Raw genomic sequence first — 19,148 nt, forward strand, 5'->3', positions numbered from 1 at the left:
AGTTCATTTGGGTAAAAAAGAGCACAATTGCTGGCACATATGGTAAGTGTATGCTTAGTTGTGTTAAAAACTTCTGAACTGTCTTCCAGTGTGTCTATTTTGCATTTCCACCAGCGGTAAACGAGAGTTCTGGTTGTTCCACGTTGTCACCCGCATTTGGTACTGTCAGTGTTTTGAATTTTGGCAATTCTGTAATGACATAAGACGTTGAACACATTCTTATACACTTACTTGCCATCTGTATATCTTTTCTGGTGAGGTGTCTGCTCATGCATTCTGCCTATTCTGTAATAAGGTTGTTCATTTCTTATTGTTGAGTTTTAAGAGTTCTTTGTTTACGCTGGGTAAAAGTCCATTACCAGATATGTCTTTTGCAATTATTTTTTCCTTGTCAGTGGCTTGTCTCATTCTCTTTTGCAGGTAGTTTTGAATTTTAAAGAAGCCCAGATTATCATTTACAGGGATACCTCGTTTCACTGTGCTTCACTTTATTGCACTTCCCAGATGTTGTGTTTTTTGCAAATTGTAGTCTTGTGGCAACTATGAATTGAGCAAGTCTGTCAGAGTCATTTTTCCAATAGGATTTGCTCACTTTGTGTCTCTGTGTCACATTTTGGCAATTCTCACAATATTTCAAACCCTCAACCAGCAAAAGAGACTGACTCACTGAATGCTTAGATGATGGTTAGCATTTTTTAGCAGTATTTTTAAATTAACATATGTACATTGTTCTTGTTGGACATGGTACTACTGCACAATGTACTGTAAACATAACTTCTATATGCACCGAGAAACAAAAAATTCACATGACTCACTTTACTGCGATACTCGCTTTATTGTGGCAGTCTGGAACTGAACCCACAATATCCCCAAGGTATGCCTATATTTCTTTCACAGATCACATCTTTGGTGTTGTATCTAAAAAGTCAATGCCATACCAAAGGCCACCTATGTCTTTTCCTGTGTTATCTTCTAGGACTTTTATAGTCTTGAATTTTATGTTTAGGTCTATGATCCATTTTGAGCTAATTCTTTTGAAAGGTATCTAGATTCATTTGTTGCATGTGGATGCCCAGTTGCTCTAGGACCATTTGTTGAAAAGACCATCTTCACTACACTGCATTGCCTTTGCTCCTTTGTCAAATATCAGTAGCTATATTTATGTGGGTCTATATCTGGGCTCTCTATTCTGTTCTATACTTTCACCAGTACTACACTGGTTTGGTTATTGTAGCTTATAAGTCTTATAGTCTTATAATAAGTCTTATAAAGTCAGATAGCATCATGTCGCCAACTTTGTTCTTTTCCTTCAATATTGAGTGGGATATTCTGGGTCTCTTTCTTCTCCATACAAACTTTAGAATCAGTTTACTGATATCCACAAAATAACCTGTTGGAATTTTGATTGGCACTGCATTGAATCTATAGATCAAGTTGGGAAGAATTGACATCTTGACAATACTGAGTCTTCCTATCCAAGAATATGGAATATCTCTCTTTAGTTCCCCTTTGATATCTTTTATAAGAGTTTTGTAGTTTACCTCACATAGATTTTGCATATATTTTGTTAGACTTATACCTAAGTATTTTGGGGGGAAGCTAATGTAAACAGTACTGTGTTTTCTACTTCAAATTTCACTTATTCAGTGCTGGTATATAATGAAGCAACTGACTTTTGTATATTTACCTCATATCCTGCAACCCTGCTATCACTGTTTATTAGTTCCAGGAGATTATTTTTTGTTGATTCTTTCTCTGATTTTCTACATAGAACAGCATGTGATCTGCAAAGGTAGTTTTATTTCTTCCTTCCCCATCCATACACCTTTTATTTCCTTTTCTTGTCTCATTACATTAGCTAGGACTTCAAATATGATGCTGAGAGCAGTGGTGAGAGGGAACATCCTTACCTTGTTGCTGATCTTAGCAGGAAAGCTCTGAGTGTTTTACCATTAAATACAACGTACGCTTTTTTGTGGATGTTCTTAACCAAGTTGAAGATGTTCCCATCTATTCATAGTTTGCTGAGAATTTTTAATCATGAATAGCCACTGGATTTTGTCAAATGCTTTTTCTGCATCTATTTATATGATGTGATTTTTTTCTTGTTTAATCCCACTCCACTTTCAAATATTACTGTACCACGTCATGGGTAGAGCAAAGTATCTTATAATAATAAAATATTCCTAATTCCTCCTCCTACCTCTTGTATCTTGCTGTCATTCATTTTACTTATACATAACATGTATATATAAACATATATATATATGCATACATATAAACATATACTTAAGCATATGTAATTGAACACATTATTGCTATTTTGAACACACATTTTGATCCGTTAGATAATCTGAGAATAAGAAAAATAAAAGTTTTTATTTAGCCTTCACTTATTCATACTCTGAAGTTCTTCCCTTTTTTAACATAGATCCAAGTATCTAACCAATACCATTTTCCTTCTCAGAAGGATTTGGCTTACCATTTCTTGAAAATCAAGTCTAATGGCAACAAATTCCCTTGATTTTTGTTTGAGAAAGCTTTTATTTCTCCTTCACTTTTAAGGATAATTTTGCAGGGTACAAAATTCTAGGATTTAAAATTTTTTTTTAAACTCTCAATACTTTAAGTATTTCACTCCATTCTATCTCACTTACATTGTTGCTGAACAGAAGTCTGGTGTAATTCTGATCCTTGCTTTTCTATAATAGGGCAGTTTTTTTGTGTTCTTTCAAGATTTAAAAAAAAATTTTTATTATAATATAGGTGATTCACAACGTTGTGTTAGTTTCAGTTGTACAGCAAAGTGAATCAGTTATACATATATCCACTCTTTTTTAGATTCTTCTCCCATATAGGCCATTACAGAGTATTAAGTAGAGTTCCCTGTGCTATGCAATACATCCTTATTAGTTATCTGTTTTATACATAGTAGTGTGTATATGTCAACCCCAATCTCCCAATTTATCCCTGCCTCCCCCCTTTCCCCTCTGGTAACCATAAATTTGTTTTCTACATCTATGATTCTATTTGTTTTCTAAGTAAGTTCATTTGTACCCGTTCTTTTTAGATTCCACATATAAGTAGTAAGATATTTGTCTTTCTCTGTCTGAATTACTTCACTCAGTATGACAATCTCTAGGTCCATCCATGTTGCTGCAAAAGGCATTATTTCATTCTTTTTTATGGCTGAGTAATATTCCATCATATATATGTACCACATCCTCTTCATCCATTCCTCTGTCAATGGACACTTAGGTTGCTTCCATGTCCTGTCTATTGTAAATAGTGCTGCAATGAACACTGGGGAGCATGTATCTCTTACAAGATTTTTTATCTTTGGTTTTATGAAGTTTGGATACTATATGCCTAGATGCAGGTTTTTTTGTTTTTTTGTTCTTTGTTTTTGGCATTTATCCTCTTTGGTATTCTCTGAGCTTCCTGGACCTGTGGTTTAGTGTATACTAATTTGGAAAAATTCCTGGTCATTATTGCTTCAAATATTGTTTCTGATTCTTTCTGTTTCTTTTCCTTCTGGTATTACCATTTCACAAGTGTTGAACCTTTTGTCATTGTTCCCTAGTTCTTGGATACTGGTTTTGGGGGGGTTTTTTTTCAGCTTTTTTTCAGTTTTAGAAGTTTCTACTGCCATATCCTCAAGCTCAGTGATTCTTTCCCTAGCTGTGTCTCGTCTACTAAATGAGCCCATCAAAGGAATTCTTCGTTTGTTATAGCTTATTTGATTTCTAGCATTTATGTTCAATTCCTTCTTAGGATTTACATCTCTCTGCTTACATCATCCATGGGTTCTTGCGTGTTGTCTACTTTTTTCATTAAATCCTTAGCATATCATCATAGTATTTAAAAATTCCTGGTTTGATAATTCCAACATTCCCGCCATATCTCATTCTGGTTCTGATGTTTGTTTAGTCTCCTCAAACTGGTTTGTTTTTGCCTTTCAGTATGTCTTGTAATTTTTTTATTGAAAGGTGGACATAATGTACTGGGTAAAAGAAACTGCAACAAATAGTCCTCTAGTAATGGAGTGGTAAGGAGTGGGGGAGTGGAAGCGTTCTATGGTCCTATGACCAGGTCTCAGTGTTTTGATGAACATGTGCCCCTGGACCATGTACTCCACCAGTGCTTCTGTGTCTTCTTCCCCTTAGGTTGGACAGAATGGCTAGAGGGAGTTGGAGTTGGCTACTACCCTTCCTCCAGGTAGGTTAGTTTCTGATAAAACTCCAGTAGGCGAGGCTCTGGTAAAACAGTTTCTCCTGAAGGCTGGCCTTGTTAAGAACAGAATGCTCTAGCATATTTCAGAATGGTTCCTTTTCCCCTCCCCCAACCAGAGGCATGAGAGGATTTTTCTCCAATATTCACATTGAGGACCTGGGATAACTCCAAAGTTAACCTCACAAAAGTGTGGGTGCCTCCCTATGATTGGGTCCTCCTAGAGTTTTTTTAACTCTCATATTTGCCCACACTGAGCTTCTAGCAATTAATCAATTACAGTTTGGGCTCCTGTGGAGATCTCTCCTTGCAGGTCTCTGCTCCAGTAAATTGTGATTTTATGAATCTCCCTGTCTATTGCTATTTTTGGTGTAGCCGTTTGTCATGTAACCCCACTTCTCTGATGGATCTTAGAAAAGTTATTGATTTTCCAGTTAGTTCAGCTTTTAACTTTTTAGGACAAAGTGGTGACTTCTAAACTCCTTACACATCAGACCAGAAACTGGAAGTTTTTCTCCAGTTTGATTTTTTCCCTTTTACGGTATTGCTGTGTTTTCTGTGGTGCCAGTTCTTTCTTCAACTCCTTGCAATTTGGTCCTCATTTCTGAAGTGATTTTGCCTTTTCCTTTAATTTCTTTCCTTAGTTCTGTCAATTCTTATTTCACATCACCTTTCTGTCTTGCCATCTCTTCTCTGAGTTACTTTATTTCTGCATTGTGACTATATTGCATAATTAACTTACAAAATTAATGTTGAAAGTACTGCCCTTTTTCTCCATCTTGTAGTAGAATTTTCCTGGTGTGTTTTCTTCTGCTGACAAAATCTGATTTTCTTTTTCCTAATATTATGTAAATAATTGTAAATTTTTTTTCTTAAATTCAAAACAGATAGATTTTTCTGGATCAACTATTAACAGGAAGAGGAAAATGGTTAGGGTAGTTGTAATCTGAAAGGCATCCTCTTCTTAGTAAGTGATGAACAGTTTAGTTAATAAATGATGACTTTTGGTAGCCAGATTTCCTTTGAGTCTCATATTCTTTCTTGTTTGAGGAGGGCCCCTATCATTGCTGTTTCTCTCCTTACCTACACCATTAGCCAGTGCCACCAGGAATGCAGCTTCTGCTTTGTAAGTTAATCCCCTCTTTTTCAGAATAGCGCTTTTATAGAAAGTCTAAAATAAAACCTGTTCCCTGTATACCTAAACACCTTTTTTCTCTGCTTTGTCCAGCATTACTTGCCCACTTTGCACTTAGATATGCCCTCAAAAGATCCCCCTCAGGGTGTGTGTCACTCCTTCTGGGAATAATTACTCGTTAATTGGGAAAGTGGGGAATGGAGGGACAGATTTTGCCAGCCCTGGATCCTCTGTCTTTCTTCACTGGCTCTGCCACTATGACTTTCCATAGTTACTCTGGATGCTATTTGTTTTTCACCCCTTATTATTTGTGTATATTCTCTATCTCACTTTTTGCTAAACGGATAAATTTGGGGTGCTTCATTTATTCTCATATTGTACAGTTTAAGGAGAAAAGACAGGGAGGTAGGGGTGTAAGTGGATTCCACACAGTTACATGAACCCCAAAGTCCTAAATATTATTTGAAATTATTCAAACCAAAGACTTCCATGATGACTCTCTCAGTGATTCCAAAAAATGACAACAACCGGGGATTTTTAAGAAATAGTGATTCTTAGAATCCTCCCCCCAGAGTTCCTGATGTAACTGTCCTGGGGTGGAGGCTGATAGTCTTTGTTTATTATAAAGCTCTCTGGATAATTCTGATGCATAGCCAATTTGGGACCTAACAATCATGGAGTTAAAACCCCTTTTCAACAAGAAGAAATGCTTTAAGTAAAAGACTTTACAGGGGGAAAACTGTGCTACTAATAACTGTTTTTCTTTCAAGATAACCTTATGCTCTGTATTTTACTTCAAGTTAGCCAAAACTATTTACTTTTACATTTAGGGGACTTCCCTGGTGGTCTGGTGGCTAAGACTCTGCGCTCCCAATGCAGGGAGTCCGGGTTCGGCCCCTGGTCAGGGAGCTAGATCCCACATGCCACAACTAAGAGTTCACATGCTGCAACTAAAGATCCCGCATGCTGCAACAAAGATTCCACGTGCTGCAACTAAGACCCAACACAGCCAAATAAATAAATAAAATTTTTTTTTTAAATTACATTTAGGATAAGTTTCTTTGGCTCTGTAAGAGAACTAGCTCCATGTCTGTTTGGGTATAAGAGTTTGAAAAAGTCAATTCTAATGTTACTATGTACTACTGTATTGATAACAGGCAAATAATAAATAAAGCATCGCATAAATGAGTACAAATATAAACACAAATAATAAAAAAGATCAGGGCCATCAAGTTTGAGCGTGCACTGCAAAGACAAGTGCCAGCTCTTGGTGACTCCAACATGTACACTTGTGCCCATACTGTTCACTGACTAAACTATAAAAACTGAGCAAGAAAAGGCTATAACGATAGCAATGCTCATACTGCAGTCTAATCCCTCAGAACAACGTCTGTCTCATTTCTTTTATATTCCCTAAATAGCTACGACAATATTATGGCTACATGGTAAAATAATAAAAAGAATGTAAAGATTCGTTAAGGCAAATTCATTTTGAAATTGTTTTTTGATGTGAAATGTATTACTGGTTGCTTGTTTAATTATTATTATCAGAATCAAAATCAAAATCTTTATGTGTACAAATGATGTAAATGAGTACAAAAAGTAGGTTAAATCGTTCATACGTATCGGGCCAGAGAAATCACACAAACATATCTTGTTGCAAAGATCAAAGACCCAAAAGCAAACAAAAAAGCTGATCTTAACACATTTTCAAAAACAGCCATAAATTAGGTCAGATAATTAATGTTACAAAAATATGACATACAAACTCATATGCCATTCAAACTTCAGGCAGAAAGAATTTCTTTAGAAATAAAATTACAAAGCATCTCATCAATGAAGATAGCTCAAGACTTCTTTTAAAAGGTATAAACCTTTGACTTTTAAAAGAAAAAGAATTCAGATCCAAGGCTTACATATCAAAATCCAAAAATAAAACATATCAATTACTTATATCCCAGAGGCTTACCTGTCCAACCAGTATAAGCAGAGCAATCATGTGGATCCGCTGTCTTCAGCCCTTCTTCCATTTGCTGTAGAAGATCTTTGATTTTGGTCTGGATCCGCCTTGTGAAATTATTAATAATCTGAGAACCAAAAGAAGACATAAAATTAAATTGTACAAGAACAGGACAATGTTGTAGTAACTACCAGTCTAAGTTGTAAAAACAGACAGAAATTATATTACCTGGCCCATTTCAATGTTTCATTGGTTGGAGGGAGTCTACCTTGGTTTTACAAGGTAAGTTTTAAAATGAGAGAATGCCCTATATGGACTCTAAGTCATAAGTATTGTATAACCACAAAAAAAAAGTTGCAGAAATCAAAGGAAAAAACTAAAAAACAAAAAAAGAGGAAAGAGATGTATCTGACTACACAAACATTTTAACTTCGTTAAGTTAAAAAACATGAGATGGTTTAAAAGTCAATGACAAGGGGAAATATGTGCAATGTAAAATATTATAAATAAAACTATATAACAATACAGAAATACACTTCAAATTATCAATGCACCTTATAAAAAGAAAAAAGTCAAACGACAGGCGTAGGCAAAAATGTTCAATCACTTAGCAATTAATGAAACGCAAGTAAGTACAAATACTATGGTTTACCTATCAGATTAACAAATAATAGAAAAAAATTTTAATGTTAACTCCCAAGGCTGCCAGGAGCTAAGATAACAGGTATTCTTATTCACTGCTGGTGATCTTTCTCAAGGGAAATTTATCAGTATTCTTAAACATGTAGTTGACAGTGTTGTCCAGATTTTTCTGCCTTTGATGATTTTTGAAGACTCCAGTTGTTACATCAATTGCTGAGGTGTATTAAAATCTCCAGTTGTGACTGTGAAATTGTCTGTTTCTCCCTTTAATTCTGCTTTTTTTTCTTTAGTGTACTTGTAGTTCTGTTATTTGGCAAAGACAAACCTAGGAATGCCAGATCTTCCTGACAGATTTTATCATAAAGAAACATCCCTCTGTGGGACTACAGGGAAAATATTTTCATGTTACTGGACAGTTAGGGTTTTCAGGCCAAATTTTACTGAAACTTGGGATTCTGGACTAAAAGCAACCTTAGGAATTAAGTTACAATAGTATACATTGTAAAAGCCCCGGAGAGGTTTTACTTAACCCCGGAGGGCTGTGTGTACATTTCAAAGGGATGAGAAGCTAGAGCAGGGAAACCCTTCCCAGTCATAGAACTGAAGACAAACGGGCCAGTCTTTTCACAGAGAGTTATTTATATTCCAAAGACTTTGATATTTCCAATGAAACTCTCTCAAAAAGGGAAGGAGAGACAGTTGTCTCCTTCCCTTGTACAAAAAGCAGAGAAAACTTGTTTTTCTTCATTCTTTGCCTACAATACAGACTTTGTGTACGTAGGACATTTGACCTGGCTTTCACTGCCAGAGAGGTAAGACGTGAGACTGAGGGATCCACTCACTGGTCATTTTCTGTCTAGTAAATAAGAAATCTCTGATCCAGAAACCTCTTGTGTACATTCAGGAAAAAATTAATAAGTATAAATATTGAAAACCTAAACCAGGGTAATATCAACATCATGGCAGTACAACACATCCCTTGTTTTTGTTTTCCCCAACGGAAGTGCCTTCGTGTGAGTTGTGGAATGCAGCACCATACACCAAGGGACACACAGCAAAGCTAGCCCACTAGAGAACTAGGTAATAAGCAGAGAGACTTCAGTACCAGCTGTGAAACCTACAGGAGACTGAATCGGTTCCAGCCCCTCAGCTACAGTCTGGGAGTGCAGGCAGAACAGTGACTCAGGCAGCCACCTTCGGATGAGATAGCCTGTGTGGAAGTCCAGATTTCCCGAGGAGAAGTACCAACACGCCATTGGAGGAAAAAGAAAAAAAGGAGTTTGGGTCCACTCAAGTGGGTAAGAGTAACAGCTTGTCTCTGCCGGCATCACCTAATGTTCAGGTATAGCATATGGCTAAATAGATGGCCCGTTATTTCTCCATCTGGGGAAAGGGAGAGCCACTGAGTGACTGCCTGGTTTCTAAATCTGGGCAGGACTCTGATGAAGAGACCTATTTCTCTCATTTCTCATAATGCATCCAGAGCATTACAGAGGGAGTCCAGGCCTGGGGAGAGGGAGCAAGTCAGAGAGCAGCATATAAGATTCCCAGGGCATTAAAGGAATGTAGCTCCTGCTGGTCCAGGAACATGAAAAATCAAGAAGACATGACATCACCAAAAGATCACAATAATCTTCCAGTGACCAAACGTAAAGACGCGAAAATCTAATATTTACACAACGAAGAATTCAAAATAGCTGTTTTAAGGAAACTCAATGAGCTATAAAACACAGAAAGACAATTCAATGAAATAAAAAAAACAGTATGTGACAAAAATGAGAAATTTAACAAAGAAATAGAAATCACTGAAAAATAAACAAATAGAATTGTGGAGCTTAAGAATTTAATGAATGAAATGAAAAATGCAATAGAGAGCATCAAAAGCTGGCAGATCAAATAGAAGACAGAATCAACGATATAGATAGGAACTTAGAAAGAACCCAGTCTGAAGAGAAAAAAGAAAAAAGAATAAAAAAGAGTGAAGAAAGCCTGCATGATCTATGAGACATCCTCAAAAAACCAACAGCCAAATCATTAGAGTTCCAGAAGGAAAAGTGAGGGAGAAAGGGGGCAGAAAACTTATTTAAAGAAATAATGGCTGAGAACTTTCCAAACCTGGGAAGAGATTTGCACATCAAGTTCATGAAGTTAATAAACAGATTACCCCATTACTTCAACCCAAATTGTCCTTCTCCAAAACACACTGTAATAAACCTATCAAAAATCAAACACAAAAAGAGAAACCTAAAGACAGCAAGAGAAAAAGAAGACTGTAACCTACAAAGGAACGTCCAATGGGACATCAGTGAATTTCTCAGCAGAAATCTTACAGGCCAGGAGAACGTGGGATGATATACTCAAAGTGATGAAACAAAAAATAAAAAAATAAAAAATACTCCATTTGGGGACTCCATGTGGGCACTTCCCTGGCGGTCCAGTGGTTAAGACTCTGCGCTTCCACTGCAGGGGGCACGGGTTCGATCCTTGATCGCGGAACTAAGATCCTGCATGCTGTGCGGCGTGGCCAAAAATTTAAAAAAAACAGAAACAAAACCAAAAAACTCCCTGTGGCAAAGTTATCCTTCCGGAATGAAGGAGAAATAAAGACTTCCCCAGACAAAGGCTGAGGTAATTCATCATCACTAGATCTGTCTAACAAGGAATGCTGAAGGAAGTTCTGCAAGCTGAAATGAGAGGAGGCTAACTAGTAATGTGAAACATAAAAAATACACTGATCAAGATAAATATAAAATCAAATTCAGAACACTGCAATATGATGGTGTGTTAACACTTAACACTAGTATAAAGATTAGAACTGGAGTATCAAAAGTAACTACAGCTACTATAATTTGCTGATGAACATACAATATGGAAAGAGGCAAACTGTGACATAAAAAACCATAAAAGGTGGAAGAGTAAAAGGGTAGGTGTTTCGTATGAGATTAAAATTAAGCTGTTATCAGAGTAAAATAGACTGTTATAGCTATAAAATGTTTTATGTATCTCATGAAAATCACAGAGCAAAAAATCTGAGGAGACTCCCAAAAGATAAAGACGAGGGAGTCAGAAGCATACAATGGTGGGAAATCACCAATTCACAAAGGAATCCAGCAAGAGTCAAAGAGGAACAAGAAAACTACAAAACAGCCAGAAAGCAATTAAAAAGATGGCACTAGTAAGTCCTTACATATCCATAATCACTATAAATATAAGTAGACTGAACTTCTAATCAAAAGGCAAAGAATGGCTGGATGAATAAAAAACAAGACCCAACTATATGCTGCCTACAAAAGACTCACTTCAGCTTTAAGAACACACATAGCTCAAAGTGAAAGGATGGAAAAAGACATTCCACAAAGTGGAAACCAAAAGAAAGCAGGGGTAGCTGTATTTATACCAGACAAAATGACCTTAAGTAAAAAACAGTCACATGAAACAAAGGTCATTATATAAAGATAAAGGGGTCAACTCCTCTGAAGAAGACATTAACAATCGGAAATACATATGCACTCAACACCAGAGCAACTAAATATATTAAGCAAATAATACCAGAGCTAAAGGGAGAAACAGACAACAATACAACAATAATAGAGGACTTTGATACCACACTGTCAGCAATGGGTAGGTCATCCAGTCAGAAAATCACTAAGGAAACACTGGACTTGAACCATACGTTAGACCAAATGAACCCAACAGACATATATAAGACGTTCAATCCAACAACAGAGTATACATTCTTCTCAAGTACACACAGAATATTCTTAAGGATAGATCATATGACAGGGCACAGAACAGGTCTTAACCAAATTTAGAAGACTGAAATCATACCAAGTATCTTTACTGACACTGGTATAAAAATGGAAATCAACAACAAGAGGAAACTGGAAAATCCACATATATGAGGAAATTGAACAACATACTCCCGGACAACCAATGAGGCAAAGAAATCAAAAGGGAAATCAAACAATATCTTGAAACAAATGAAAACAGAAACACAACATTACCAAAACTATAGGATGCTGCAAAAGCAGTTCTAAGAGGGAAGTTTATAGTGATAAATACCTACAGTAAGGAAAAAGAAAGGTCTTAAAGAAATAAATAACCTAGCTTTATACCTCAAGGAACTAGAAAAAGAATAAACCAAGCTCAAATTAGCAGAAAAAAGGAAATAACAAGGATCACAGCAAAAATACATGAAATAGAAACTAGAGAAATAATAGAAAAGATTAACAAAACTAAGAGCTGTTTTTAATTAGTTAATTTATTTTTAATATTCATTTATTTATTTGGCTGCACCAGGTCTTAGTTGCGGCATGCAGGATCTTCATTGCAGCATACGGGATCTTTAGTTGCGGCATGCGGGCTCTTTTAGTTGCAGCATGCAGGATCTAGTTCCCCGACCAGGAATTGAACCTGGGCCCCTGCATTGGGAGCATGGAGTCTTAACCACTGGACCACCAGGGAAGTCCCTAAGAGCTGTTTTTTAAGAAGCTTTTTTTTAAAAATTGACAAACCCTTTAGCTAAACTAAGAAAAAGAGAACACTCAATAAATAAAAACAGAAACTAAAGAAGAGATATTACAAGTGATACCACAGAAATACAGCTGACCCTTGCACAGCACAGATCTGAAATGCACAAGTCCACTTATATGCAGATACTTTTCAGTAGTAAATACTACAGTGCTACATGGTCCACGGTTAGTTGAATTCAGGGATGTGGAAGACTCGAGAATATGAAGGGCTGACTGTAAGTTATATGCAGATTAACCCATATGCGAACAAAACGGATAACCTAGAAAACATGGATAATTTCCTAGAAACATACAACTAACCAAGGCCAAATCAGAAAGAGTGGCCCAGTGGTGGTCCCTGGTGGTCCAGTGGCTAAGACTCTGTGCTCCCAATGCAGGGGGCCCAGGTTCGATCCCTGGTCGAGGAACTAGATCCCACATTCATGCCGCAACTAGGAGTTTGCATGCTGCAACTAAAGGTCCCACGTGCCGCAACTAAGACCCAGCTCAGCCAAATAAATAAATAAATATCTTTAAAAAGGAATAAATAGAAAGTATGAGTAAACTAATAATGTATAAGGAGACTGAATCAATAATACAAAACCTCCCAAAAAAGAAAACCCCAGACAATATGGTTTCACTGGTGAATTCTATGAAACATTTAAAGAATAATTAGCACCAACCTTTTCCAAACTTTTTCAAAAAATTGAAGAGGGAACACTCCCAAATACAAGACCAGCATTACCCTGATACCAAACCCAGATAAGGACACTATGTGAAACAAAAAAAAAAAAACCAAAATACACACCAATATCCCTGATGAACACGGATGCAAAAATTCTCAACGAGATATTAGCAAAATGAATTCAAAAATACACTAAAAGGATCTTACACCATGATCAAGTGGGAGTTTTCCCTGGGATACAAAGATGGTTCAATATATGCAAATCAATAAGTGTGACACATCACATTAATAGAACAAGAGATAAAAATCATATGATCCCCTCAAAAGATGCAGAAAAAGCATTTGACAAAATACAACATCCTTTCACGATAAAACTCTCAGCAAACTGGGAATAGAAGGGGAACACCTTAACATAACAAAGGCCATATACTTACTATATGGTTATAGCTAACTTCATACTCAATGGTGAAAGGTTGAAAGCTTCTCCCCTACGATCAGGACCAAAACAAGGGTGCCACTCTAAGCACTCTTGTTCAACACAGTACTGGAAATCCTGGCTAGCGCAATCAGGCAAGATAAAGAAATAAAAGGCATCCAAATCGGAAAGGAAAAAGTAAAACCGTTTATATTTACTGATATGATCTTATATACAGAAAACCCTAAAGACTCAACCAAAAAACTGATAGAACTAACCAATAAATTCAGTAAAGTTGCAGGATATAAAATCAATATATAGAAATCAGTTGTTTCTATACACTAACAACAAACTATCCAGAGAAGGAAAGAAAAGTCTCATCACAATAGCATCAAAAACAACAAAATACTTAGGAACACATTTTACCAAAGAGGTGAAAGAGCTGTACTCTGAAAACTGTAAGACTCCGATGAAAGAAAGTGAAGAGATAAACAAATGGAAAGATATCCTGTTTTCATGGGTCAGAAAAATTAACATGTACTGCTGTTATGTGTCAAAGAGGATAGATGTCTGATTCTCCATCCAACTGTTTAATAACTTTTTGACTCCAAGTTAGTAATGTAAGCCTCCTGTGTCTTGACCTTTGGTTTCCACCATTAATCAAAGAGATACAGAATAATTTTCATGAGAAGGAAAAAAACTAGAGTACTACCACTTCATTACCTGGTGTGGCAGAACCCATAAGGTAGTAACTAGCCCACACTTACTGCAGGACACCCTCCTTCCTTATCAGAATCCTGATTAGATTCACAGCAGCCATGCATCCAACCCCAGAAGAGCTACTTGCTTTCCCAGACTGCCTTATGACCAGGGGCAGCCATATGACACAGTTCTAACCAGTGAGATGTAAGTGCAAGTCTTCTAAGGGCTCTTGGAAGGTTCTCATTTTTCTTCATAGAAGAGAAAGATACAGCTGGTACTCCCTTCTTTTTACTCCCTTCGTCCTACTGTAAAATTGGACAAGAAATCTGGGACTAGAGCAGCCATCTTATACTATAGCACAAAAAATATGAGAGAAAGACCAACATAACTGCAGAAATCCTGAAATGAATCAACACCAAGAGTTGCCTACTTCTAGACTTCCTATTATACAGGAAAAATAATCTAACTGAGATACTTCCAAGTTGAGTCTTCTGTTTATTGTAGCTGAATGCAGGCCTAACACATTCATGTACAGTTTTAGCTCTGGCATGATAACTTTATTCCAAAGCATATGCTTTATTCCTCACAAATGATACTGGAGTATAGTTCTAAGGCTTACGATTACTCACTCTAATTCCTTTTAATACTTGACAAAATTCCATTGTGAAAATAATTTCTCTGCCTTCGCTTTAAGGTATCTTTTCTAGTCCCTAATTTTCTAACTCTCTGTCATCAAAGAGATTTCTTATTTGTTGATGTTGGAACCAAAGTCTCAAGAACAAAGAAAAAAATTTATTATGCTGTAATTCTATTTGGAGAAATTTTAACTGGTTAATCTCATTTAATAATGGTATTATTATAAAGATAATTAATAATTATTGAGCACTTTACCATATGCCTAGCACTAAGTGCTCTATGTGACATTTCAATTAATCTTCACATTACTGAATGATTCTGTTTCTTAGGTGAGAAACCTGAGGCCAGCCCAAGGTCACATGAGACAACAAGAGACTGAGATTTTGGGGCTGTAGCTAGACTGTCTAATTCGAAAGTTCCTGGGCCTCCCTATGCCGAGTCCTTGTTGTGAAAATCTTTGCTTGATTCTCTATTTACAGTCTACCTTTAGATTTTTGAAAGGCTTACTACAGCTTTCACTCAATCACACCATGTGAATACAATACACATCTTCCACAAAGCACAGAAACAGAACGAGTAGCTAAAGAATTTGGGAGGTTTTTCTCTGACTCAAAGATTAATTTTTAGTAATTGCACTGCAATTAGAAAGAAAATATTCTTTTCCTACATACTAGGCAATTTTCCCAAACAAGGATGCCCCAAAGTGCTATAAAGCAAAACGATGTTGGTATTTCTAATACTTACATGTTTTTCTGTATTTTGTTAATGAAAGCTGTGTTTGAGGAAATACAACCCTAAAATACAAAAATACAGAAATCATAAAAGAGATTGATCATTAACTTTAAAATTCATGATCTTAACTTCAAATAGAGAGTGGAAACTCTCAAAATAGGTGTTTAACATGCACAAATAAATAACTCCTAAAGCAAAAGGTAATGCTTGGAACAGGTATTTGTGAACCAAACTTCTGAGTTTGAATAATGCATCAGGAGAGCTTGTGAATAATATCATTTATTATACTCCTCACATAGGTGGGCACTTGTGACACTCTATCTAATTCAATCCTGATAACCCTATAACAACATTATCTTCCCTGTGTTATAGACAAAGAAATTAAAGCTAACAATGACTTGTCTACATTTTTAAAGATAATAAAAATAGCTTTTTAACCCACATTTTGTGTATGTGAGATACACAGATTATACACTCCAGAATATGTGCAAATATATAGACACCAGTAATTACAAGTATATGTATACACAGGCACATATATATACATCAGCAAGTAATTCTTTCATAGGAAAGGTTTTAACAAATCTTTTTAATCCAGGGCACAAGTTGAGGAAAGTATATTTTGTAATCTCAGATCTCCCAGGGGAAGATGCTCTGTGACAGTTTACACATATGAAGTAGGTGGGCCTGGTTTTCTAACACTTTATTTTCAAACAAAAATGCATAAGCAAAAGTACCCCAATCATTATCTCAAACTGAATTACTAAAGGAGAAAAGGGGAAAAAAGTTGTATGTTTTGACAGTAAAGAATTAGATGGTGGGGATTCCCTGGTGGCACAGTGGTTGTGAGTCCGCCTGCCGATGCAGGGGACATGAGTTCGTGCCCCGGTCTGGGAAGATCCCACATGCCGCAGAGCGGCTGGGCCCGTGAGCCATGGCCGCTGAGCCTGCGCATCCAGAGCCTGTGCTCCGCAATGGGAGAGGCCACAGCAGTGAGAGGCCCGTGTACCGTAAAAAAAAAAAAAAAAAAAAAAGAATTAGATGGTGGGGGAACATCTACCCTCATTAGCAGTATTTTCAATAAACAGAAGAAGGATCATTACCTATACTGAATGTGTGTCAAGGAAATGCTGTTTGTTTAGATGTTTGAAAATAGTTCATTCTTTTAAAAATAGGTGTATATTTACATAATCAGGTCTGTTTCTGTTTTTCTTGTTTCAAACTCAGTAACACTATTAATAGAAAATATTCTAGACCACATATCCTAAACACACACATCTGTCCAATTCTGATGTACTTACTTTGTGTCATAAAAATTAATTGATAATCTGCTGTGTATACTCTCTAGGGGATATATATATCATAACCACAAAAGAAGTTTGTAATTACCATAAAGAACCAAGGACAGCTGCTTAGTAATGGTATATTAATAAACTGATTACAAGGGCTCAAAGCATACACAATTATAGTTATAAGGTTAATAGGACTTTGTGGTCAAATTATATTTATTTTTGGAAAGCTCTCGGTGAAAAACTAGGTTTCATTTTTGATTAAACAATTGTTGCACGGTATTAGCTAAAATCTAGGGAAGAGAAACATTTTCCGAAAAGGAAACTCAGTTTGTTATATTCAATTCTATTCAAGTAAAATTTGCTCAAACCTATTCTGGCCCTAGCAGACTCCTAGGTGGCCACCCTACAGAATATAGGCCTCACCTGGGACACCCATGAAGTATATTACAGAGTCTTATATTAGGTTAGAAGATTGTCCAGAGGACCTAAGTCATGACTCATATAACATTCTAGATACAGAGAGATTTTAAAATGATGCTAATAAATAATATATAAAAATGATTCTAATAAAAAAAGTTTTTTATTTCAGTACATTTATTCATTCAACATTCACTGAGTATCTATTCTGTCCTAGCTCAGTATCAAGTGTGGAGATCGTTTTTAAAATAATAATAATAATTCAAGCATAGGTAAGAAAAAATTCCTGTCTCAAAGAGTCAAGTGGGGAAGAGAAACAAAAATGAATCAGTCAGCCCTCACTAACCACGGATTAAACCTTCAGAGCTCCTGTTTGGGGGTTCAAGAATAAGCATGGGAATCTGAAGACCTATGTCATGATATACAACAATTTTCAATTTTGCTGAGGCCCCAATAAAAAGAGCATGAGTTGACAGAACTGTGGGCAGAGAGTTTAGCTGACTTTCCAACATCCAATAATCCTTTTTCACCTTCCCCACCATCAGCAGGCGTGTTAGTGTCCCCACTGCAGAGACGTGAGTGAGGAAAGTATGGTACGGAATTTAGAAATCTGAGAACATACCCACATGAATACTGCATGTTTGCCTGTATTTTCCTCAGAAGGAAAAGGCACAAGAATAAGCATTTCTCTAAGAAGGAAAAAGTAAGAGATATGCAATATTTTTTTATATGCCACTAAAGATATAAACCTTTAAGCAATTTTTCATTATCACATTGTATGTTATAGTGACAAAAAATAGGATACATAATAATGCTAATAGCTATCATTAACTGAACTCTTAAACTACTTACCTATATATTAGTAATTATGTGTAACAAGGTACTAATTGTATCAGTATCAGGCACCCTTTTGACTGCTCTAAATGTATTAACTTAAACACCGTAACAACCTAATGAGGAATGGGTTACTCTACAACTATATTATTATCAACTTTCAACCAATATATTAAGAACTTCAATTACCTTTTCAACTTAACCCTTTACTACAAGCTGATGAGATAAATGCTATTATCCTATGTTAATGGGCATTGTTCTAAGTGTTTAAATGCATTAATAGTCATAACCTATTAGGAAGGTACTATCATTGCCCAAATTACTTGCCCAAAGGCTATAGCTAAACAGTGGCAGAAAAGTAGGAGTCAAACCCAGGTGTATCCAAGTTCTCACCTGCTCTATACTCCACATGTTATTCCCAACCGATGGGAAATGCTGATTTGCAATATTTTTGTAGTCTCCCCTACATAATCTTCCCCTTATGCTTTTATGACAATATCTTTCCATATCAGGAATTGAAAACTGGCTAAAGGTTAAAATTAAAAGAAAATTCAACAAGCTGTAGAGCAGTGCTCCTCCCATATAATGGGCATATGGACTGTCTGGCCTGGGAATTGGGTTAAACGCAGGTTCTGGTTCTTTAGGTGTAGGGTGGAAGCCGCATCTTCTAACAAGCATTCAGGAAAGGCTAATGTTTTGGGTCCACAAATCTCAGTTTGAGGAGAAAGGCTGTAGAGTACATTCCCTCCCTCACCCCCATTTTAGCTCATCTGAACGAAAGAAAAATTATTGGGTTGGCCAAAAAGTTCGTTTGGGTTTTTTGGTAACATCTTATGGAAAAACCCAAACGAACTTTTTGGCCAACCCAATGTATTTTCTGGGCAACTGAAAAGTGCTATTTCCTTATGCTTCCATGATATATTATGACATTCAACAAATTTTGAAGTGAAAAGCAAA

The 19,148-nt window shown here is 36.3% G+C and overlaps 1 protein-coding gene across 5 annotated transcripts in view; it reads right to left on the minus strand.

Moving 5' to 3' along the window:
- LANCL2 (LanC like 2) overlaps positions 1–19,148 on the minus strand; it is a 98,026-nt gene that overhangs the window by 70,726 nt on the left and 8,152 nt on the right. For 4 of the 5 annotated variants that reach the window (XM_032643411.1, XM_032643413.1, XM_032643410.1 and 1 more), the window contains exon 2: positions 7,335–7,452. In XM_032643411.1, coding sequence (XP_032499302.1) covers positions 7,335–7,452 — 118 coding nt within the window. Of the gene's footprint in view, positions 1–7,334; positions 7,453–15,660; positions 15,711–19,148 lie in introns of all 5 variants that reach the window. The other variant, XM_032643414.1, reaches the window with a different exon arrangement.

Source organism: Phocoena sinus, chromosome 9 (assembly GCF_008692025.1).
Source record: "Phocoena sinus isolate mPhoSin1 chromosome 9, mPhoSin1.pri, whole genome shotgun sequence".
Taxonomy (NCBI): Eukaryota; Metazoa; Chordata; class Mammalia; order Artiodactyla; family Phocoenidae; genus Phocoena; species Phocoena sinus.